Source organism: Lissotriton vulgaris, chromosome 10, assembly GCF_964263255.1.
Source record: "Lissotriton vulgaris chromosome 10, aLisVul1.2, whole genome shotgun sequence".
Lineage (NCBI taxonomy): Eukaryota > Metazoa > Chordata > Amphibia > Caudata > Salamandridae > Lissotriton > Lissotriton vulgaris.
In genome coordinates, this window is record NC_141698.1 from 1,114,731,576 (window position 1) to 1,114,755,669 (window position 24,094).

At 46.4% G+C, this 24,094-nt stretch overlaps 1 protein-coding gene across 1 annotated transcript in view; it reads left to right on the top strand.

Annotated features, from left to right (window-relative positions):
* The window catches only part of LOC147689415 (vomeronasal type-2 receptor 26-like), a 345,346-nt gene that overhangs the window by 154,664 nt on the left and 166,588 nt on the right, over positions 1-24,094 (top strand). Inside the window, exon 2 of the mRNA XM_086939924.1 lies at positions 19,370-19,597. Coding sequence (XP_086796050.1) covers positions 19,370-19,597 — 228 coding nt within the window. The remainder of the gene's footprint in view (positions 1-19,369; positions 19,598-24,094) is intronic.

Below are 24,094 nucleotides of genomic sequence, written 5' to 3' on the forward strand. Positions count from 1 at the left end.
TTTCCTGTATAACTTCCAGCTGTTCAGCCATTCAGCTTTCAAGGAGGGTTGCGTGGGCCTCTAAGAGAGTGATTTGAGTGTCCTTAGCCAGACGTTTGAGTTGAGTTGACCCTTGGCAAAGAGACGAATAGTGGATTTGCCTGCTTCCCATAAGGTACCCGGGGAGGGGACAGAGTCGCGATTAGTAAGAAAGTATTGTTGAAGCTCTGCTACTATGGATTTCTTAAGGTCTTTGTCCTGGAGGAACCATGCATTCATACTCCATATCAGACGAAATGTGTCAGGGGGGTCTCATACCCTCAGGAACATGGGTAAGTGATCAGATATGCCTATGGGAAGGATAGTAATATGTCTAATTTTCTGACAGTTTAGTGCAGGCATAAAGATATGGTCAATCCGTGCGTGCGTGTGATGCACTGCAGATGTGGGTGTATATTGTTTGGTCTGGGGGTGCCAGATTCTCCAGGCATCTCATACACCGAGAGTGCTTGCCCAGTTAGTGAGGAGATGTGTATGAGTGGATCTCATGCCGGATTGTGAACTCGTGGTTTCAAGGCCTGGGTGCATGAATGCATTGCAATCGATAGGTGATCTTAAGAGTTTTGAAAATAATTATCTTCTTTAAAGGAAGGCTGTGTAATTTTTACAGATGTGGAGAAATATGATCTCTTTGGGAAATACCCAAGATCAAATGGGGTGCTGCATTTTGCAGTAACCTGTGTTTTGATCAACTTATCTGATAAACCAAGATAAAGTACATTGGCAAAGTCCAATCTGGACGTGATAAGCGCATGCACAACTGATGTGCATGCAGACATCGGCAAAAAACCCATAGGTTTGCATAGCAATCTCAGAAGGGAAAAGCAAGAAGCTTCTACAGAGTTGTACTTCAATATTCATTTACTAAAGAGGCAGACTTCAAAGGTGACAGCAGTCTGATTGGCAGCAATCAAACAGCCACTAATTTTTTATATGGCCACACAGAAGTATCCCTGGGCCCAATTCACAGAACTAACTTAAGACAAAATCCTAAACTTACTACCATTTTGGTATTCACAGAAGGCACTTACTCATTTCGGTATTCACAGAAGTTAGGAGTAGTAAAGTTAGGACTTAAGTTAGTTCTGTGAATTGGGCCCCCTGTTTTTATCCCCATTGCAAAGCAGACGGTTAGCCTTCAGCAGCAGTGAGGCTAGGGTAATGGGTGAAAATATCAACCTTCAGGATAGGCTGAGATTCATCTGCATAAGACAAGTTCTTTAGGCCAAATGATTCAATAAGCTTTGCCAATAGAGCTAAGTACATGTTAAATTGTCTGGGGCATAGTGGTGATACCAAATCTCAATTTTTTTTAAAAAGAATGGAAATGGGGAATCCAGACGCATTGCTCCGTCTTCCAAAATGTATTTAAGCCATCTCCAGGACTGATCACCGATCCCAATTTCAGAGAGGTTGTGCGGCCCCACCTTCCCGGTCTGATTTTGGCCCCAAGGACCCCATCTCCCAGGGGCTGGCCATATCACCTGGTTATCCCTAGGGCACCCAGTGTGCAGTGGAACTGTGGGAGGAGCCTCAAGGCCTCCACTGTCCCAGCCGGCTCCCTGCTTACTTCGGGAGCCGTCATTGCTCTGACAGGCAGCTCCCTGCCTGTCAGAACAATGTTTTCATCTGTTTCATTGCACGAATATGCATGGAGGCAGATGAAAATGTTGCTTTAGGCTAGCCAAATCTGTTTGACAGCATTTCTTTCTGCCCAACAATGTCCCTGTAGGGTCCCCTAAGAGGCCTAGAGGCCAATGCATTCATACGCTGCCCCCTTCTCTTTTTTTTACTTTTTTTCCGGGATTTAGCTGACGCTGATTCCCACATGACTTCCAACACTTCCTGGTTGAAGTCTTGGAAGCCAATCAGATCTCAGCACGAGATCGAGAGGGTTTGCGAAGCCTTTGCATCCCTTTATATACAAATAGGTTTTCTCCTAATACCTTTAAAAATGTCTAAATGGATTTACGCCGATTTACAAAAAGGTTGCTTTCTGGTCCAAAAAACTACATTTTTGCCAAATTTGGTGTAATTACGTTCAGTGGTTTGCGCTGTAGTTGTGTCTAAAATCTCTTCTGGATTTAACAGGGCTGAAAACATGTTTTGTGAAACCTCTTTTTCTCGTTCCCTGCTTGATTGATCACCATTAAACGTTAAAGGCAGCAGCTGAAGTGAGCATAGAATTTGTTTAGAAAGTTAAGCGAGGATTTTCCAAATTACGCCAGAGTTATTGGCAAAACAAAAAACATTCTTCCTATGTAAACTAGGTCATAACTATAACTACCTACTGGCAGCCGCTAATTTTTGATGAGTTTTGGCATGGAATGTATATGGGTGGTCTGTCAAATATGGACAGAGAAAGAAGGGGGGTCCCAATATGTAAAAATCCCCATATTTTTTCCATAAACCTTTTGAGACAGGGCTACAGCAAAAAGTGCTGAACATAATTACACCAAATTTGGTAGGAAGCTATATCTTGGTACTCAGGCTGTGCTTTTTGTCATTTGGTGTACTTCCATTCAGTAGTTTTGAAGGTATTTAGGGTTAAAAAAATATATATGGGCAGTTGTTGTCCAGATATGGTCTAATTGGCTAATTTAAAGGAAACTAGTCAATCCTGACTGATTGGTTACAACCTGAACAATACGCTTTAGCAGCCATAACAATCGCAGTAAATATGTTTTCTATGTCAGGACGGGAGGTGATGATTATGCATAACTTTCTTCACTTTTTAATAACAGTAGATTCAAAGTAAACAAACAAAAACACTGTCCACACTACAACTCCCATGAATCATTGGGAGGAGTCCATGGCAACCACAAGCCAATAGCAGTAAAGTCCATCCCAAAGATATGAATCCTCATTGTCAGCAGTCCTTTGTCTTTCTTCACTGATGTGCCACTTAAGTTCCTCTTTTCAATCACGCCTCTCTGGGGTTGTCTTTGTGTTTGGGGGATTTGCCGGCTGGTAAAAGCTTGGCTTGTAACTTTTACCGGTAACAATAGGCATCCGGTACATTGTACTGTTTTAGCGCAATTTGGGTCATTGATTGGATCGCGCAGCAAGCTACGCCCAAACGATTGTATTTTGCTACTGTGGAGGCCCACTCAGGGTGCAGTTTGGTGCAATCTGCGGCCTATCAGGTGCAACCCAGCCTGTGAGGTAATGCGCAAGGAAATTAAGTCCGCTCCTCAGACTCACAAGAATGTTAGGGAGTTGCTTTGAGTCAGATACACATAATAAATGACCATGCAAACCATGTGGAGACCTCTCCCTCTCTACCTCCCCTCACATGACACTGCATTCGCGTTAGGAACTAAAGCCTTGCATCATATATATATATTTATATATTGCAAACTTAAATTCATTCTCTTTTTAGAGCACCTGGGAGGGGGCTGCCATCTGCAATTATATTGCGTTTTGGTATTTTTCTGGTGCTCACACCATTAGTACACATGGATCTATACAGGGATCACAACTGCTTTTCAGATCTGGCCTTGTGGATGAATGGTCCACACAGCACCACCTCTCTGCAGGGGTGGACAGGCTTCTATCTCAAGCAATTTCAAGGGCTTTAGCAGCCCTGCAGAAAAGTGTGGACAAGCTCTCATCCCACATCTATGGGGCTCTAGGGATCCTTGGGGAAGGGCCTAGCAGTGTATCCGCTTTCCCCTCTTCAAAAACCCATAAAGGCACCTGGAAGGGCTCTACCAATTACAGCTCGACTTCCGTAAGAGTCCACGTATGTTACGGAATGCACCCTACCGGGAGGAAGACTTCTGCTGAGATACTGGCAATGCTGTTGCTCCTATTGCAATCCCTGATCAGGGTTTTCCTGATCTGGGGGAGGGTGGTATGGATGACGAAGGGTCCTCTTATGACAGAGATTCAGTCAGGCCTTGGCCCCCCAGGTACGTGGCCTCTAGTCCCTTTGTAGAGGATACCGCTTCGACCAACATGTTTGAGCCAGAGGTGATCTATCATCGTGATCCTCCGAAGGCCTCCAAGACCCAAAGATGGCAGAATATGTGGCCCAAAAAATACACCAACCTGCAGACAAAAAAGCCTGATCCCGCCTTCAGGGTGAGTGCCCTAGACCATCCATAGAAGGAAAGATAGCGCCACCCCTGACATTGACCCAAGTTGTGTATGTTCTTTTCCAATTACATGAAGGACCCAAAGAAGGGTATTGACCGCTTCCGGAGGGTGTGTCAAGACAAGCTACATGATGTGGTAGGCCCATATACCAAAATATAGAACTAGATGAACAATGTAAGCAATCAGGATAACCTTTACCTGTAGATATCGTAGCTGGTTGGGCACAACAGGCAATGTGCCTTTTTGACAATGGCAATTTTGCCTTGCCAGCTGGAAGGAGACATTCCCTTCTTTTAAAAATAGACCCAAAGCTAGGAGAGCTCTCCTCATGTGAAGCGGGGGTCTTGCAAAGGGTAACTTATTTGAGGACCATTTCCTGAAGGAGCTGGGTAAATTTGTAGCTACCTTTTCAGCCCTTGATAAGGTCCAGTTCTCCATCAAAAAATATTTTCCCAGGGAGGCCAGAAGGGGCAGGGGTCGCTCCTCCAAGCAGGGGTCCGAAACAGACTCCTACAGAGGCCAAACCCACTGAAACAACGGTTGGAATGAGGCAGACAGGGTACCTTCTACTCTAACTGATGAACTGGAAGAGGCAGAGCCAACCGAGCCGGAGGTGGAGCTATTACCCCAGGAGGTTTTAATCCTAAGAAATACCCTTTCTTTCCCTCAAGAGTTAGGAGTTAGGAGGGAGACTATAGTTATTTGCGCACAAGTAGGCAGAGATCAAGTTGGACCCCAGAGTCCTTGAAATTGTAAGGGGCTATCACATAGAATTCTACCGAACTTCAGTCTACTCATCCATACTCTGCCCTTTGGTTTTTTAGATATGGCGCTGATCAACTTTGAGGTACAGGATCTTCCATCGAAGGGAGCAATTCGGAGGTCAATCCTGCAGCCTCTGGTTTTCATGAGCAATCTCTTTCTGGTAGTAAAGAAAGACAAAGGGTTTCGACCGGTGATACACCTCAGAAGCTTCAACAAATTGCTGGTAAATCACCATTTCAAAATGGAGGGCATCCACCTCCTAGTAGATCTGTTATTACAGAACAACTGGATGGTGTGTAACCTAAAGGACACCTATCCATGTTAGCCAGGATTGTTGGCTTATTGTCGTCTTCAATCTAAGCCACCTTCCCAGGCCCGCTCCTCTACCAAGCACTACAGCGGCTGAAAGTAGCTCATCTCCGGATGGGACTCAATTACTCAGAGCTGATCTCGCTGACCGACGAGGCCAGGACAGAATTGCAATGGTGGACAGACCACATGGAAGCATGGAATTGGAGGTTGATCTTTGATTCCCTCCCAGCTGGGTGATAGAATCGGTTGCCAGCTGTCTGAGATTGGGAACCAGATGTGGAGATGTCTCCATGGGGGGATGATGAACAGAGGATGAATTGAACCTACACATAAACTGTCTAGAACTCCTAGCAGGTTCCTTTGTAATCCACGCTTTGATGGGGGATATTTCAAGGATACCAGCGATGGGAAACTGAGCCCAGTAATCTCATGTGCCCTGATGGGACAGTGGGGTCCCATCAGGGCCCGATAACCCAATCCTGTGGACCTGTTTGCATCAAGACTGAACACACAGATTCCTCAGTATGTCATTTGGAGACTGGACCTGGGAGCTGAGGCAGTGGATGCTTTCCTGCAGGACAGGAGGAGGGATCCGGCTATCGCATTCCCACCTTTTCTGCTAATAGCCAGAGTGGAGGCTTAAGTTCGACACCAGAAGGAGTCTTTAATTCTGGTGACACAGATCTGGAGATCTCAGGCATGGTTCCCCTGCCTTCTGGAGATCTCATGGATGGAACTGCTTCGACTTCCATCATTCCCCGAGATCCTGTAGCATCCCCAGGGCCGTCCTCATCCTATGGTACTACAGAGCCACCTTCAGCTTATGACATGGAGGATTTTCTGGCACAATATCAGGCTTTCAGATGATGCGGAAAGACTCATCCAGCAGGCATAGGCCCCGGGCACCACCAAGCAATAGAGATTGGCTTGGAGACGATGGATTTGTTGATGTGTATCGAGACACCTGGATCCCGTGGGGGTCCAAATTAGTGATGTCCTGAATTTTCTCATAGAACTGGCTGACTCCGGTCTAGCTTTTTGCATGGTCAATTCCTTCTGCTCTGCCATCTCTACAGGGCACCTGCCCATTAACAACACCCCAGTCGGAGATCACCAATGGGTGTGCAAAATACTGAAAGGTATCCAAATATCTTGTTCCCCAGAGCCTCGATAATCAGACTTGTGGAGTGTGAACCAGGTGTTACACCTTTTGATGGGCTGGCAAGATAACCAATACCTATCTAAGAAAGAGATTTCCACAAAGTTTGCCATGCTTCTCAGTCTTATGTCTTGCAAGAGACTATCTGATGTCAGAGCTCTAGACATCACAGCACAAGTATTTACCCCAGAGGGGGTAACATTCATCATCTCTAGGAGGAACAAGACCAATACCAGGTCGGTAAATTATCCTGCTTTTGAAGTGGGTCCTAAGGTTTGTGTAGTAAGGTGTCTTAAGGCCTAAGATGAGATGACAGCAGAGGTTAGACCTCCGGGCGAGAAACTATTTCTGATAGCTCTTAGGAAGCCATTCAGGGCATTATCTTCTCCTTCCATTGACAGGTGGGTATGATGGATAGTGGCATAAGCCGGGATCGACATTCACCACTTTGGGGCTCACTCAGCTAGGGGGGCGATGGCATCCAAAGCTGTTCATTTGGGCGGAAGGTTGGAAAACATTTTGAACGTGGGATATTGGTCTTCAGAATCCACCCTTAAGACGTTTTATTGCAAACCAATTCATGAGGCCGCATCTTTGGTGGTAAGCAAGCTTTAAGCATGCATGGTCCTGGCCTCGGGTCCTGCTATAGAATAAGAAATGTCCTAGCTAAAGTGAAGAAAACATTTAATTCTATTAAGGACCTAGAGGTGAGGATTATCCCACGAGGTACATATTGAGGTTATGCTGCCCGCCCGATGGTCTGTATTACAGTAAGTATGTCTTTGATTCCAGGGTATTACTGATGGAACCTCACATCTGGTGGCTAACAGGAAGTATCAATCTGATGATAATGTTGCCTTGTTATGTTTTGTACTGGTTTCCCTATATTTCATATGTTATATGCGTTCATGACAGGTAATATTTATATTTATCAAGCTTTTGAGTAAATGTTCTTCTAATCTGCCTATCATGTGTAAATGGTATTCATGAATATGTGACTAATGAATGAACTTAATGGGTTATTTTTTTTGTAGGCTCTGATTCCAAAACTGAGTGACACTGCGTGACTTAACTTCCTGCAGCAAGGAAGAAGAAGAACTGCTGACCACATTACATGTTGGGACGGACTGCACTGCTATTGGATTGTGGCTTCCATTGACTCCTCCCAAGAACTCATGGGAGTTGTAGTATGGACTGTGTTTTTCATTTGTTTAACTTTAATTCTGCTGTCAATAAAAAGTGAAGTTATACATAATCCTCACCTCCATGTCCTAAATAGAATGAAATGTTTCCTTCACTATAGCTGGGAAATTCCGCATTTCCATCAGCAGCTCCTGTCAACAGCTGATACCCAGTGTGCTACATCAACCTCCCAGAGTGTTCTAAAGAACAACTAGAGCAGTCTTACTTATGAGAAAAGTGTGGCACACCAGAAGCCATCTTGGGTGAATCAACCTAGTAAAACTGAAAACATTTCATTTGGAAAGAAAAACTACAAGGTAGTTCATTTTGTCATAGTTAACTCCCTAGTGATCAGCAGCTTCATCATAGTGTTCTAATGAGGAACTAGATTACTAACATTCTGAATTTATGCTGAGTGTGGCAAATCTGACCGCTATCTTGATGGAATCGAAGTGGAAAACTGACAGCATTTTCTACTGACGATTCTGCAGTAAATGAGGAAATGATGGAGCTTCATAACAAACAACTTCCAAGATGAGTCCCAGAGAAAAAGAACCCAAATGTAGCACGAATATCATCCAAATGTAGGCCAGGTATACCCAATGACAGAAGTGTGAAAAAGGCTTCATTTTTTGTTGTTGGAGTTTTATATAACGCAGACTTGACCCAAAGATATTGGCTTGCTTTAAATGAGCTTTGTACATTACACGAGGACTAAATCATTTTGGTTTTAGACATGGGGAGATTAAGTGATTTTCCCAGAAATATAGGATGTGGAGCCGAAGTCGAAATTCAAACCTGGTTCTCCATTTACAAAGTCTAAAGCTCCGACCGTAATGCTATATCCTCCTTCAAAGGTACAAGTATTCAAGTGAACAACTGCAAACAAAAACATTGATATAGCAAATAATTTAAAAGTGCTTTGTCGCTATTTGAGAATTCAGAAATGTGTGCTCACATTAGTTCTTTAGAGGAACCATAATTTCTATGTGAAAAGACCGCCTCATGTTTATTATTTGTTTAGGAAATGCTTTAGGTATTACAGTTTTGATTCCAGCAAGATGACGTCAGGTGTGCCACACTTTTCTAATAAACATAGGATGTTAGTGATCTAGTTGTTCATTAGAACACTCTGGGAAGGAAGAGGTGAGGGGCATGCACTTGGACAATTGAGGACAGGAAGAAGGGGGCAGAGGGAGCAAAATGACCAAGCTGGGCAGACAGGAAGGGTAGTGGTAGCACAATAGACCATGGAATTAAGGGGGAAGAGGACATGGACAACAAACCAACCATGTAGGGCAGGTAAGAGAGGATACAGCAATGCAATATACCGCTGAGGGCAGAAGGGAGAAGCAGTGGCAGTACAACCATACATGCCAATAGACCCTATTTGGGTCACAATGTTTTTAAGCCCAAAAGGACTTTATTTTCACTGTCTCCCACCTAAAAAACTCCTCATTTTCAATGTAAGTCAATGGAGAAAATCAATACCCCAGATTTCTTTTTTTCAAACTCTTCATCTTACCAAGTTCATGGACTCAGAAAATAAAGGGCAGGAGGGAAGTGGGCGAGGGCACCAAACTGACCTTACAGGGTAGTTACCAGAGGCTGCAGAAGCACCATATAGCACACAGGGCAATCGAGAGGGCAGTGCAGCCCAACGGACCATCGGGATGAGAAGAGGTATCCACATAGCAGAAGGAGAGCAGGGGTCAAGGTGGGAGGGCAGATGAACCAACCTGACAATACAGGGTAGGCGGTTTGGGCACCTCAAACACAACACACCATGGAACACAACAAGGAGACTTGGCTTGCACACCGACAACATAGGGAAGGTGGCAGAAGTCAGAGGCAGCAAGAAGATCTCACAAGGAAGGTGGGAGGGGAAATGACAACACAAAAGATCATCCATGGAAAGCGGGAGGGCTAGTAGCAGTACAACTGACCTTGGATGGCAGAAGGGAGAGAGAGATGTGGGCTGGATACAGACAAGTGAGGACAGGGGAAGGGAGCAGGCATTTCCCAACACACCACGCCGAGTGGGCAGGAGGAGCAAATGCAGCACAACTGAGCATGGAGGGCAGAAGGGATTTGCAGCAAAACGGACCATGGAAGACAGGAGGGAGTGGATAGGGTCATGGAACTCCATCAATGGAAGGAAGCTGGGAGGGGTCAGGGATACGTAACAGCTATCTGTCCATTCTGGGCAAGTGGGAGGGACATTGGCAGCTCAATAAGGTACTCAGAGTAGAAAGGTGGGGTGGTGGCAGGTCCATGGAACTTGGTGGGCAAAAGAGAGGGAGCAGGGGGCATGCACACATATACCAGAGGACAGGGGAAGTAGGGTTAGGGGCAGCAAGCTGAGCACATAGGCTAAGTAGGAGGGCAATGATAAAGGCATAGCCTCAAGCAATGGTGGGAGGAATAGTGGGCAGGGACATCAAGCTAACTAGCAGGCAGTGGCAGTACATGGGACCATGCAGGACAGGAGGGAGGGGGCAGATGTATGGACTCAGACAGCAGAAGGAAGGGAGGAAGAGGGGGCGAACAGCAAGCTAACTGTACAGGACAGGTAGGAAGGGCAGTGGCAGTAAAATGGCCACACAGAGTTGAATAAGGGCAAAGAGGTATGGACTTGGGCAATCGAGGACTAGGAAGAAGGGGGCCTGGGCAACAAGCATTGACGATAGGCCTGGGCAATACATTCCGTTCCGCTTGCAGAATTTGGCTAATTTTGCGTTCCGGGGAGAACGCGGAATTTCCAAAAATTCCACGATCCGCGGCTTTGCGGAATTCTTTGCTTGTTCGCACTTTCAAAATACGTGTTCGTGAGATATTTCTCCCCGGGCATGGATACAGCGTTCACAAACAGGACAAAAGCATTGCAAACAGGCGGAACAAGCAATTCTGCGTGTTCGCATTACTTTTGCGTGCTCGCAGATTTTTACCGCTTCGCGGAGCTGTGCGTAGCGCGTCTACGCAAATTCCGCCTACCCTAATTGATGGAGCAGCAAAACGGTCAATGCCAGCCGAGACCCTGCATCCAGCCCCCCCTGCTGTGCATTACGATGGACATCTTACTTTACATAAAAAACAAACTAAAAATTCATTGAAAAAAGGTTAAAGTGACATTATAGTTAGAAATAGTAAGAATATCTAACTTTATGTTAAAAAAAAACAATAGGAATTCACTGAAGAAACCTAAGGTTAAAGGAATGTTATAGTTAGGTGAAAATTTCATGTAAAACATACCATTTGAAACTAACAAAACCACTGGAATTCAATATCTATGGTTATCTCAAGTAACTATAACTCTTACCCAAAAGTAACTATAATTTGCGCCCTCACCATGCACTGCTTTTACCCTTGCATATTAAATCATTCATGACTAATTCATTGAATACATTTATAACATCCTTACTTCATTGTTGATAATACTGTGCATGGCATGAGCACGAGTTATAGCTACTTTAGGGTTTCTTCCCAGTGGATGTGAAAAATAAGATTCAAACATAATCAAACTTTCCCACGGGTAAATGACCCCTCCCTGCAACCCTGCATGGCAGACTTGAAACTACCTGCATCCTCAACAATGCAGAGCACCTGTTACTCCAAAGAAAGCGTAGAGCGAAGAGATTGTTGTGCCAAGTATCTGATAATGTGTCATCTTTCTCAACTCCAAGAATCCCATTGTATTTCCTAGTCTTTTCTGGGGTTTCACACAGCAGGAGTGAGGTCCAGAAGAGGCCAGGGCTCCTATGATATAGGAAGGCATCTCTCAGCTCAGGAGTCTTCAAGGTCTTACTAGAATCAATAGCACTAGAGAAGCCCCTAGTCTCCAAACCTGGTGTTGCTATCCCTTCATCAAATGCTTCCCATGGGCTTTCTCTTCTCTGGAGTCACAACGTATCAGGTCTTCCCTTCAACCACAAACCTCATATATTAAGGATCTTTCACTCTCAGCACCTTTTACATACCATTGAAGCTCCATAATATGTGTTGTACTTTCAGCTGAAAGTATGTGAAAAAATGTATGGTGGCATTTTAATGGAGACCTTCTTGGCGGCGCACCGGAGGAGGGACGCACTTCACCTGCCTGCTGGTGTCCAGGGCTGCCGTATCTTGCTTCACTCTGCCCCACTGCTTGGTGTCCTTGGTGTTTCCTGCTGTCTCCCCCGCCGCCACTGCCTGTCAACATCTAAGGCGCGGCCGCTGTGTGGGGAGACTACCTGGCCCAGCAGCCCCTGCACGACCATCATGGACATGCCCCCTTTGCACCAGGTGGCGATTTAAAAACCAGCCCGAACTTCTGCCTCGCGGGACGCACGCGGGCGGTACCGGGAGAAGCCCGGGACAAGGGCAGGACCGTCTGTGGCCGTCAGGGGCTGACAGAGGCTGGGCTGGGCTGGGCCACGTCCCTAACATCTTGCCTACGTTTCTGGTAGGGTGTGTGACTGTGGAAGAGGGAGTATACCCTACGATGTCTACCCGTTCTGGGAAATTGCTAAGGTCTGAGGGAGGAGCAGCTGGGAGTTCCACAATAGGAACTATGGACCGTTTTATTACCAGAGTAGCTGCAGTCATCGAGAAGGAGATCGTGATGACTGAACGTCGCCTCTCCGAGGTCTATTTACCTTCCAGACGCTCCTCCCTTGGTGCTGTGGCTCAGGCCTTGACTCCAACATCGGAAAGGGCCCCATCAGCTGACCCCACAGATGCCAGTGTTCAGCCACAGTTGTCGGCTATAGGAGCAAGCATAGATAGACTAGAGAATCTTGCCGACCTATGGCCTGTGGTGGCTGGCACTGAGACAGGGGAGGTCACTATTTCTCAAATCCCATTGTGTCCCGCTAGTGGGCAGACCTCCCCTCTGTTACATCAGGCTCCCGTTACGGAGCCATTATCGCCCAGCCAGCCCCAAAGCACTTCCAAACAGGCGAAAAGGAAAAGGGTCATGAACTCCCGCAAAGGTAGTCACACCGCACTTTTTAAGCGCTCAAGAAAGCAGGGGCTAATGGGATTTGGGTCAAGAGTAGAAAATGACTTAGCTTTAACTCACAATGGGAGGGTAGGGGAGTCTCCGGGTGCGGGAACATCCTCTGACATGCCTAGAGCACTTTCTAAACCCCATGATAGTACAGCCGTTACCCTTGAATCTGATTCCCTTAAATCAATTATGGACCTGATTAAAACTCTAATTGTCCCGGTGATTGACCAACTTAAGGGTTTGAGGGCGAGAGTAGACAAATTCGAACAAACCACCCTAGATAATTTTTACTCACTTAGGACTCTTATTAAACACCAGTCTAGAGCGAGTGAGGATCCAGTGGGTAGGAACACGGGAAAAGGACTGCCTCCAAATCCTGTCCAAGTGCAGGCCGCTCCGAGTTCAACCCTTCTTCCCGAGGTAACTCCCGGCAGGGATTCTCCCTTAGTCCACCTGGTCCCTCCCCCTCCTAAGCCAGGCCCTACCCCTTGTACTTCTCACACAAAACCAAAGCCCCCTATGGTCTCTAAAAACCAGTCCAATAATCCATCTCAAGTAAAAACATTGGCTGCTGTGGGGCTGGTTAAGAGTAGTCAATCTGCTCAGCCGAATGCTAACACAAGGGGACTGGGACAGCATCGTCAGCTAAGACTCCTAGTTCCAACTTGGCACCTAATGCTGCCGCACCAGTTCCCCCAAAGGTTACCATTCGGATTCCCCGGTTAACCTCCCCCCTGATTGCCATCCTTATGTAGTAGTCCTTGTTAATGTCCCACCATTGAAGGTAAACCAGCCTGAGACTCATCAGGGTCTAAAAAACAAGTGTCTCCATTGGTTAAAAGCAAACAAACCACTCCCAATAGGTATGGATGGATTAATTCTTGGTGTTAGAAGGGTTGGTTGGGTGGGCCAGGGCAAAAAACGGTTGGAGGGTGACTGTATTATTATTAATTTCCAGGATAGCAGAGTGGCAGAGATAATCTGTGGCCAAAAACATGAGGTGGATGGTCCTGGTGTTAGAGCAGTGGATTTGACTTATTTCTACCCTAGGCCTGCTGGCAATCCTCTTAGGCCTGTTATTGTGGAATCTTGCGTGGGCCCTGGGGGAGCCCTGCGATATCCTGTGGCGCCCCTCTTCTTTCCCCAAGCCGGATGGCCGGAGATGGTCTGGGGCTCCAGGGGACACTGACTCGAGGGTGGAGGTGGGACTACGGTAGGGGAGTTGAGAGAGCTCTTGCCCCCTCCCGTGGTGCAGCCCTAATCCCCGCCCCCAACTGAAATCTATTCTACATTATTAGATGCACCAGGAATGATCGAGACCTTAGACATAACTGGAACACCGGTGGACTTACAGGAGGTGTCCCTTTGTCACGACCTTGTGTCCGGTAGCGTCCCAACTGTGACGGACCCAGTCTTTAACGTTCTCAGCTGGAACGTAGCTGGAATTACAAGGAAGTTGACATTGCCCGACTGGAATGCATTGGTGGATGAGCACTCCATATGCATTTTTCAGGAGACCTGGAGCATGGGTCCCACTTATAGGGCGGGTTATTCTGCCTTCTCTATCCCAGCAGTTTGCTCAGAATCAGGGAGGGGACACCCCTCTGGCAGCCTCCTTATCTGGGTTGCTGCCTCATTGAATTGTAGGATAGTGGAGCATCAGACTGGTTGTCCGGACCTCCTAAATATTACCTTGAAGGACTCCAGGGGTCATGCCATTTTAAATATCTATAACATTTATGCACGAGGCACTAAGGGGGGAAGACAGTCCCCTACAATTGCCCTTCTGGAGGGTCTTCTAAGAGCAACCCCATACAAGGCATGCACCCTGGTTGCCGGTGACATTAATTGTACATTCGAGCCCTTAGGCTCGGATGTCTCCCTGGACCAGGACGAGGAGGACACTAGGAGGGGAATTCCCGCTCTAGAAATAGCCCCCATAAAGAGGTGGACTGGGGTGGGCCTGCAGGTGTACACCATCAGTATGGAGTTTAACTTGAGGGCTCTTAATGGGAGGTCTGAGTCAGATAAGGGAGGGGCCCATACCTATAATAGGCCCAATCACACATCAAGAATTGACTACATCTTGCTTGATGTGTGCTTGTGGAACTCGGTGAAGGACATGGTTCTGGTCCCCTCTGTAAAGAGTGATCACAACTTGCTCTCCCTCACCTTAGATTTTTGGTGGCTAGCCGATAGGGGAAGCTTGGTCCCCTACTCCTTAGCGGAATTGGGTGAGTCGCAAGTAGCATTGTGTGGGAGGAGAATAAAGTGGACAAAACTGACCCTCTCGGAGGAGAAGGTTGCAGTAATAACGCAACTGTTAGCCCAAGCACAATGTAATTTGGGGAACACGATGGGAAGGATGGGGATGGCTTGTGGGGTTTTCTGTACGCTTACCAAGGCCCTAAATAATTTGTTCACTGCTCCACCAAGTATACAAGGGACCAAAGATAGACAGGCAAGAACTAAGGGATGGTATACCCACACATGCAGGGTGACAAATACTAGACTGGTAGAGGCAGTCAAATCTAAATCTCAAATTAAGATCATAGAGGCTAGAAAGGTTTACTCTGGGACCCTCCAAATTGCGAAGAAAGATTGGGATGAAAAATTCTGGGCGGATCTATTGGCCGTCAGTGAAAGCAAGGACGCAAGAGGGTTTTGGAAACTGGTGGGTGCCCGCAATAGACCCGACGACATTCTGAGGACATGCAACATCCCTCCCCAGAACTGGTCGAAACACTTTGTGGCCCTTTATGCTCCTGTAGAAGGCCCCATAAATGACCCAGCCCCCGCCACCGTCTTGTTAGGGGAAGTTACTTTTGATCTGTTTACAGGTAGGGAGGTAGAGGAGGTTATAAAGTGGGTGGCACCGCGGAAAGCAGCAGGACCGGATGGGCTTCCGGGTGACCTTCTGCGTGCATATCCATCTGACTGAGGCATAGTAATTGCTGCCCTCCTAAACGACATCTTGACGGGTGGCCCTGTACCGTATTCATGGAGAGGGGCGGTGGTTGTCCCCATTTATAAAAAGGGTTGTAGAAATAGCCCAGGGAACTATAGGCCAATAAGCCTGATCGATTCTACGCAAAAGGTGGCAGGAAAGGTAATATTGGGTAGGATCCTCAACTGGATGGAGGAAAATAGAGTGCTATCTGACTTCCAGGCTGGGTTCCATTCAGGAACGGGGACCATTGAGCAGGTCTTCAGATTAGCACTCTTAAACTGGAAATTCGTGGAACTAGGCAAAGGCAGTCTTTACCTGGCCTTCATTGACCTGAAGACTGCCTTTGACCTGGTCCCTAGGGAGGAACTTTGGAGGGTGCTTCAGGGATTGGGGCTGCCCCCATACATTCTATCCCTACTTATTAAACTCCACACCAGTAATTATGCCCAGGTCCGATGGGGGAAAAATGGGGAAATAACGGACAGGATACCGGTCTGTAGGGGAGTCAGACAGGGTTGCGTGCTAGCTCCTACACTCTTTTCATTGTACGTTAATGGTGTGGTTGAGCATCTCCAGCAAGAACCAGCAGACGCACCCTGTCTGGGGGGAGTAAAGATCCCTACTCTGCTGTTTGCAGATGATACTTTGATTATTTCAAAAACTCCCCAGGGCCTACAGAAGCTATTGTCTCGCTTCCAGGACTTTTGTGTATCCAGAGGTCTGGTTATCAACGTAGACAAAACCAAATATTTGATTTTGCACCCCCCAAGGAAATTAGGAAGCCCCCCTGTTTTGAACACCGTCCCCTTGGAGAAAGTCTCAGAATTTGACTACCTAGGGCTTCACTTAACGGACAATATGAACTGGTCCGCCCATATTGATAAAATGGTATGTAACCACAAAAAGGTAGGAGGTGCTCTCCTTAGGGAATTTCGAGCATCACCGAGGCAAGTGGTGAGTCCTGCAATTGAGATCTATAAGGCCAGAGGTGTAACATCAGCTTTTTATGGGGCAGAGATGTGGGGCCACTGCAACCTGGAGTCCCTATCTAAGGCTGAAAACAAATTTCTGAAAGATCTCCTAGGCCTTCCCTCGAGCACCCCGACAGTCCCGGTGCTTTTGGACGTTAGTTGTAAGAGTATCAAAGATCAGGCTCGCCTTCGACCACTGCTTCTTTGGTCCCGCATATGGAGGGTCCCTGAGCTAAAGTCCTACGCCGACGGCCTGGCAGAGGTAATGGACATGGGAGGCTGGGCCAAGATCAAGTGGCTGAAGGACACTAAAAATCTTTCGCGAGAGTTGGGCCTGGGGGACTGCTGGTCTTCAAAATCCGCTCCACCAAAGGCGGTCCTTAAAAAACTTTATTGGGAATGGGTCTCTGGAAAACTCATCAGGTACCAACATCATTGTAATCTGACCGCATAATTTTTGGAATTAAAGGATGTGGCTGTTTTCGAACCTTTCCTGGACTTAATCACCTTGCCAGCCGATAGGGCCCTGTATTTTAAACTCAGGGTAGGCACACTTCCGATCTGGGCCTTTGTATCAAAATGGAATGGTGCTTGTCGATCCCCTTTCTGTGCCTTTTGTCCATCTAGGCCAGAAACGTTAGCACACATACTTTTTGAGTGCCCGTACTATATTAAACCTAGGAGGCATTGGCTTAAACCTCTTTTTAAACGCCTGGGAACACGTAGGCACGTGGTTGCACTACGTATCTTATTGACTGATACCGCCCCTTTAATAGTTTGTGATGTTTCTAAATTTTTAAAACATTCATGGTTGATTCGCTGCAAGAGATTGTCAGTTTCAATTTAATTCACTTTTATTTAATTTATTGGGTCATTCCCATTTTATCTGTCTTAGTACTTAAATGTTGATATGCATACCACTGTTTTAAAAATGTATTTTACCTGTATGTATGCTTTCAAGATATCTTGCATATCGAATAAAAAAGCTTTCAACCAATATTTTAAGTTTTTTGGGGACTTGAGGGATTGCATCCCTATCTCGATGAATACAATGTTTGCAATGATGGTTAGGTGTAGGGCTACGGTATGGGGTGGCAGTGTTGGGGCTCTATAATCACGTTCTACTGAAAACAACTTGGAGAGGGCTTTGGACTTCAAAGCGTTCATTATAAAGTTCTCCTCTCTGCCCACTCAATGTCCCCACCTCTCAAACAGTGTTCCTTCCGGAGGAGCCCTCATAGTCTAACAGCTTGGCTATTATCATCACATTTTCCTTCATTAAGTGGTCCCCTTGACCCTCAAGGGCCTTTTCATCAGCCTTTACTGTGGCCAGCAAGATCTCAGTCTCTGTGACCCTTTCACTCATTTTCTTGATGTCAGTCTGGAGTAGAGAGTCCATTTCTCCATGTCACGGAATCCATGTGTGAATTCAGTGAACCCTGCACACGCCTTGGATAAGCAACAACATATCTTTTAAGCAGCCGCGGCCCGTGGAGGGAGTTCCATGGGGCCGAAAGGCGGGGCGGGGGAGGAGCAGGGTGGGGGGTGCTAAACGCCGTAATATGGTCCTCTAAAAGACTGAACATGCTAACCCAGCCCTATGTTTTATGAAGACTGTTTCTAGGCTCATCTTGCTGAGTAGACTCTAACTTCCAATTTCCTCCTCAAGTAGTATTTTTTATCTTTTATGTCAGAGCTTTGATGTATCCAAACGGAACAGAGTATTTCCTCACAAAACCTTCAAATAAATATATCAATAAGGAAGCCAATATCGAAGTACCGAGGCGATTAGAGCCAGGTATTTTTTCAGACATCACTCTGTGATCTAACACGGCCATGAGTATCTCTGTGATGACCTCTGCATGAACACAACAGATTCTACCCATTTATGCTTCACCTCCCTCTTCAATGAGTAGTACATGACCACAGACATAGACACTTTGGAGACAAATTACTAAGTAGTCATGCAAAGCAACGCAGCAGGACAACTTGCTGTGCGTTGCATGAGAGGGAGAGGATAAAATGGGCCATATCTACTAACATATGCTGCATTTCTGCTCACTTCCTGTGCTGCCACCAACCCAGGGTCCATTGCCCCAAGCTGCAAGGGGGCCTGTTTTGAGAGAAGGATTGTGTTTGTCCAGGTATGGACACCTTGCTGAACAAAAACAATCCTTGATGAATTGTCCTCTTTATATGTGTGCCACAGAATGCAGTACAAGTTGGACGAGGAAATAACAATGAGAAATAAAGTTATTTCTCCTCATTACGTCTCACTTGGAAAGGGGTGTCATTTTGGCACAACCCCAGGTTCACTCTTTTTTTATTAAATCTGGGTTTGTATCAGTATCCATGGGGGAGGCTTGGGAACACCCATACTCCACCTTTGAAATACTTTCTCAACACAGTGTACTGCAAGGCAGTGATTTGGGCTGTCGTAAGTAACCAAGTTCTGCCACACCGATCCTGGCACTGTCCACTGAATGACTTCAGTTATTGCCATCATGACATGACCAACTCCTGCGACACCTATTACTTCAATCGTACCCTTCTGCTGAATATAATTATCCATCGCCCCTTCGACAGGCACAGTGTGGTCCCAACCACTGAAGCCATCTTGTTATTTCTACAGCATATTCACTGCCTCAAAATAACACGGCTGCAGCTCTTAACTGCATGTTCTGTCTGCAGGACTACACCTGGACAACTGCAGTTGTCATGAGCTGCATTGGGTTAGTCTCTTATGACATCCGACCCATCAAACGTTAATTATTCATGACAACTTCTGCAAAAATGTTTTGTTTAAAGTAGCAGCTAAGTCATGCTCTACCCAATCCTATAGGTATTTTTGCAGCTTATGGTTATTTGCTGTGTCCTCTTTCAATCTCTCTGTCTTCTTCCAGTTACATCATTATATGGCGAATCTTCATTTTAAAACTTCCTCTGGTGATGAAATCTACTTTGATGATCGAGGGGACCCTCCCACGCGCTTTGACATTTTCAGTTGGATTTACTATGACCACCTTAATGCTACAAGGATCAAAGTGGGAGGCTACCAACTAAACCCTTCCGGGGAAGAACAGTTCGTCATTGATGACCGAGCCATTCGTTGGCACCACGACTTTAAACAGGTAATGGCTCCTGTCTGATTAGTAAACAATCTTGGAAAAAAGGTGAGAAATGTATGGATGTGAAAGAACAATCATGATCTAATGGAAAAGTAACTGTTGCCTTATTGACAGTCTGTATCAGCGTGTGAACCACAATAAATCGAAGTTCGGCTGCCCCACTAAACTCTAAGGGGCTTTTGTACTAGTTTTTGATGCAGGGCAATGCAGCAAGTCACTTTGCAGCACTACTGTGCATCAAAAGAAAAGGGCAGGAATGCATCATATTTCTGACATATGGCTCATTCCTGTGCCTTCTCACTTCGCTGGTGCACAATGGACTGCCTAGCACCGGTGGAGTCGCCCATGGTGCAAGGGTGCCTGTGTTGTAGGAATTATTGTTTTTGTGTAGAAAGGGACACCTTCCGGCACAAAAACAATCATTAGAGGCATTTCCCTCATATGTGTGCTGACGAATGTAGCAAATAAAGAAAGAGGAAAAAATGTGGAGAAATAAAGTTATTTCTCCTTGCGCATTTTCAGGATTAAAAGACCTTGTAAATCTGTGAAAGCGTCAAAATGCATGGGTGTGGAGTGGGAACACCCACCGCGCTGCCCATGGAATGCCTCTTTGGCCCATGGAATGCACCGCTTAGCCTTACTCATATCTACAAGGACATGAAAACCCACACAAAGATGCTTTGCATGGCCTTGTAGATATAGGTCAGCAATCTGTGCTGCTGGGGCATCACAAAAAGTGTTCCTGGCTCATTTAGAGGTGGAATATTTTGGAGTTTAAACCACAGAGCCTAAATTGCCTCAGATAACAGCAACCTTTAACCTAACGGCTTGTCTTCCACACATCCCCCTTCATTAATAGATAAACAATAACAGCATAAATAGAAATAAAAAGCGAATACATAAAAGAAGCAAAAAAAGAAAAAATGCAATGCATAAATGAGTTACATGTCAGAAATAGTAAAATGCAAAGAAACTTCACTTGTTCAACAGATAGTCTTTACACCAAACTGGATGATGATGTTATCTGTGCCCACAATGCCTATTAAGATTGTCCACCTGCTGGGAAACAGCTTTCCTTTAGCAGAGTATAAGAAGTCAGTACCATCTCATAAGCCTGGGCCAAACCGTCTGCCCTGGAATCAGGAACCCAAGCTGTGTTCCAGATTCCAGGTGATGTCAGCTAGACACCACACTTGGCAGTGAGCAGTCATGCTTATCACAGAGGCAATGTTTAAGCATTGGCACAGCACTCACTAATGATAAGTACCCCATGAGGTACAAAAGGGATTTCAAATAGGACGTATGTAAACATCATTTGTATTCAGCACATGTATATAATCAATGCAAAATCAACGTCAAGTACTTTTGGGAATAAATTACACTTGGAATTACTACCTAGAATCCTAGGCCCACTTGTGTTGTGATGGTATCAAGAATATGCAAACTAGGGACAATTCCTAATCTAACCCCCACACAGTCCACAGCTCCCTTAAGAGCTGCAAAACGCTGTACACCTGAGACCCACTCCTAAAACCCTTCTAATCTAATCCCACACAGTTATAGGGGGGACCCTAGGTCAAAACAAAATCAGAAACATGTATATTTAGTAGCAGCCCATGGAAGGAGTGCCGCGGGAGGTGGGGTGGGGGTTGGGGAGGGGCAGGGTGGGGGGTAGTAAACTCCAGCTAATGGCCAACCAAAGTAATGTAAAAAAATAAATACAATTCTAAATGCGTTTCAGCGCGCGCAATGACATTTTTTTTCTTTATTTCTTTACATTACTCGGGTCGGTCATGAGCCAGAGTTTACAACCCCCGCCCTGCCCCGCCTCACTGCCCTGTGGCACTCCCTCCACAGGCCTCTACTGAGATTCAGAAGAATATTAGACCACTTTTTAGCATCACCTCTGGCCGGGGTCATGCAAGTACAACCAGTGCTAAATGTAAATTACTTTTGGTATGATGTCAATTCAGAAAACTGCACTGCTGGCCAATTGTGTGAAACACCGGCTGTACAAACACCGTCCCTTCCACAGACACTCAATCTGTACCGATAATGCGGTGCCACTCATACCAGCCAGTCTGTATGGAACATTCTTAAACTCATACACACTCAGCACCCTAATGCAGTGCATTGATACTCAGCAGGTCAACTGATAACACTCTGCAGACCCCGCAGCACAAACCTCCCTCCACCCTACAGTTTACCCTGACTATACCAATACCCTGCATGGAAGATCCCCAGATCCCACTTAGAATGGGTTCTCAGGAACAGGTGAAAAAAGTTACAAGTTTAATGAGGAGTTAGACGCAAACAACAGGGGTTTGGCCGCCACTCAGGAAATCACCCACAGGTCTCAAAACAGAAAGGAGTCACACAGTTTCTTGACCCGCTTCTGAACTGTCTCAGAAGTGTTGCTCCAGCCCACATAATCTGTCTCGCCTGTTGCCATGATATCTTTGGGAGGGGCCAGCTGAGAAAAGTCCAGTTGGTCTTCTGAGATGAGGGTCAGGAAGGAAGCAACAATAAATAGGGAATAACTCAGAAGAGCTTCTTGGATGCAGAAGTCACCCCAACAGGTACATGTTGATCTGTGTCATACCCAGGCAGTCTGGGCACAAGGTCTGGTGCTATGCTGGTATGAGTCACACCAGACACTGCAGGTCACAAACCCAAAGAGTTGCATATTCTGTACCCCGGTTGAAATGAGGCACAATGACCGGTTCACGTTGATATGGGTTGCACCAGGCAGTTCTAGTCACACAAAATGAGACTCGTAAATGATGTACCTTCCTGAAAATTAGGCATAACATCCGGTGCACACTGATTTGGGTTACGCCAGACCAGCCCGGTCGCACACAGAGGCGCAAGTTCAGCAGAGCAACACGAGGAAGAATTAGGCACTACTACAGGTACACCCGACCTTTGAGGGTCGCATCTATGAATGGAACACTGGGTGCAATGAGCATGCAGTCGCAATGATGCACGAGAGAGATGCGGCCACACAAAACAAATGGGCCATTTTGGGTTCTGCAACTGCTGTACAGGAACCACACACCTTAGATGGTGACAAAGTTCTGGGGCTCCGCACTAGGCAATTTTCTCTTCAAACATAGTTCTTAGTACAGCCTTGCAAACGGTTCGGATTCGGCAGAAAAAGTAAGCACTTGCGAGGGCTTTCCAGATGTCACAGGTAGATGGTGAAGGCCCCTTATAGGAGATATTTGACATCCCTGCGATCTCAGGAAGAATAGGAGGCCACCCGATGGATTCTTGGAGCACACACTTCAGGGTACCACATTGCAACAGGTCTTTAGCCCAGGCCAGCCACTATTCAGATAGTTATCATCCATGTCCACAACCGATTCCTCTGACGGTGTGAACCACACAGTCTGGGTTCTCCAGTCCTACATCCCTACAAGTGTATCTCTGTTTTGCTGAAGCACGGCACCAGTAGTTATACTGAACGGTGCCTTTGAAGTTGGGGGTGTTTCGTGGGGTTTCCCTGTGAACCACAGAGGTCCCCCCTAGATTTCTGGCCTGTCTTCAATAGGGCAGTGGAATGCAGATGTTTTAATCTTTAGTGGGGCCATGATCTAGCCCCTAGAGGCTAAGTGTCACAACGTTCCCTACCAATCTATTCAGCTCTGCCCTGAAATGGCAGAAGTGTGTTATTTCAGGGCATGCCACTGGTTTATACCTGCCTTTGGGGAATGTGCAGTTGTGCTCCCCAGGCCTCCGGTAATGATTGGAGCCTGGCCAAAAGGCATACAGAGTTTTAGAACATAGAAATGCCCATATTTTATAAGTGACATATGTGGGCAAGCTATGCCTTAACCGGCTTTACCATTGGAAAGGGTTTGGCATGGGTAATCCATTGATAGAAAACAGACATGCGATAGCAGGTTTGACACATAGACCCTGGTACCATCAGTGCCAGTGCGCTCGTAGGAGCCAGTGATGGCAGACTGGATATGGGTTTAGCCATTCTGGGTACAAGTTCTCACCCACAGGCCTGCAATGCTAGGCTGGACATGTAGTCAAGGGCACCATGGGTGCAAGTGCCCATGCGCAGGACTGCAAGAGCAGTCTGGACACATAGTCATGAGCAGCATAGGTGCAAGCGCACACACATACTTCTGCAAGACAGACAGGATATGTAGTCCCTAGCACCATCAGTGCAAGCGCGCACACCCAGATGCGAGTCGGACACCCAAGCCCACAAGGGCATTCGGGACACATAGCCCCTAGCACCATAGGTGCCTGTGAGCATGCAGAAGTATGCAATGGCAGGCCAGACAACGGTTTACCCACTACAGGGCTAGTGTGCTCACACAGGCCTGCGATGGCAGGCCGGATAAGTAGTCACTAACACTATAAGTGGAAGTGAGCACACACAGGTTGCCAACTGCAGGCCTGACCCGGGTCTTGGAACATCATTGTCATAGGTATGCACACATTGGTGATGGCAGGCTAGATACCTATGTAAGTGGCAGACTG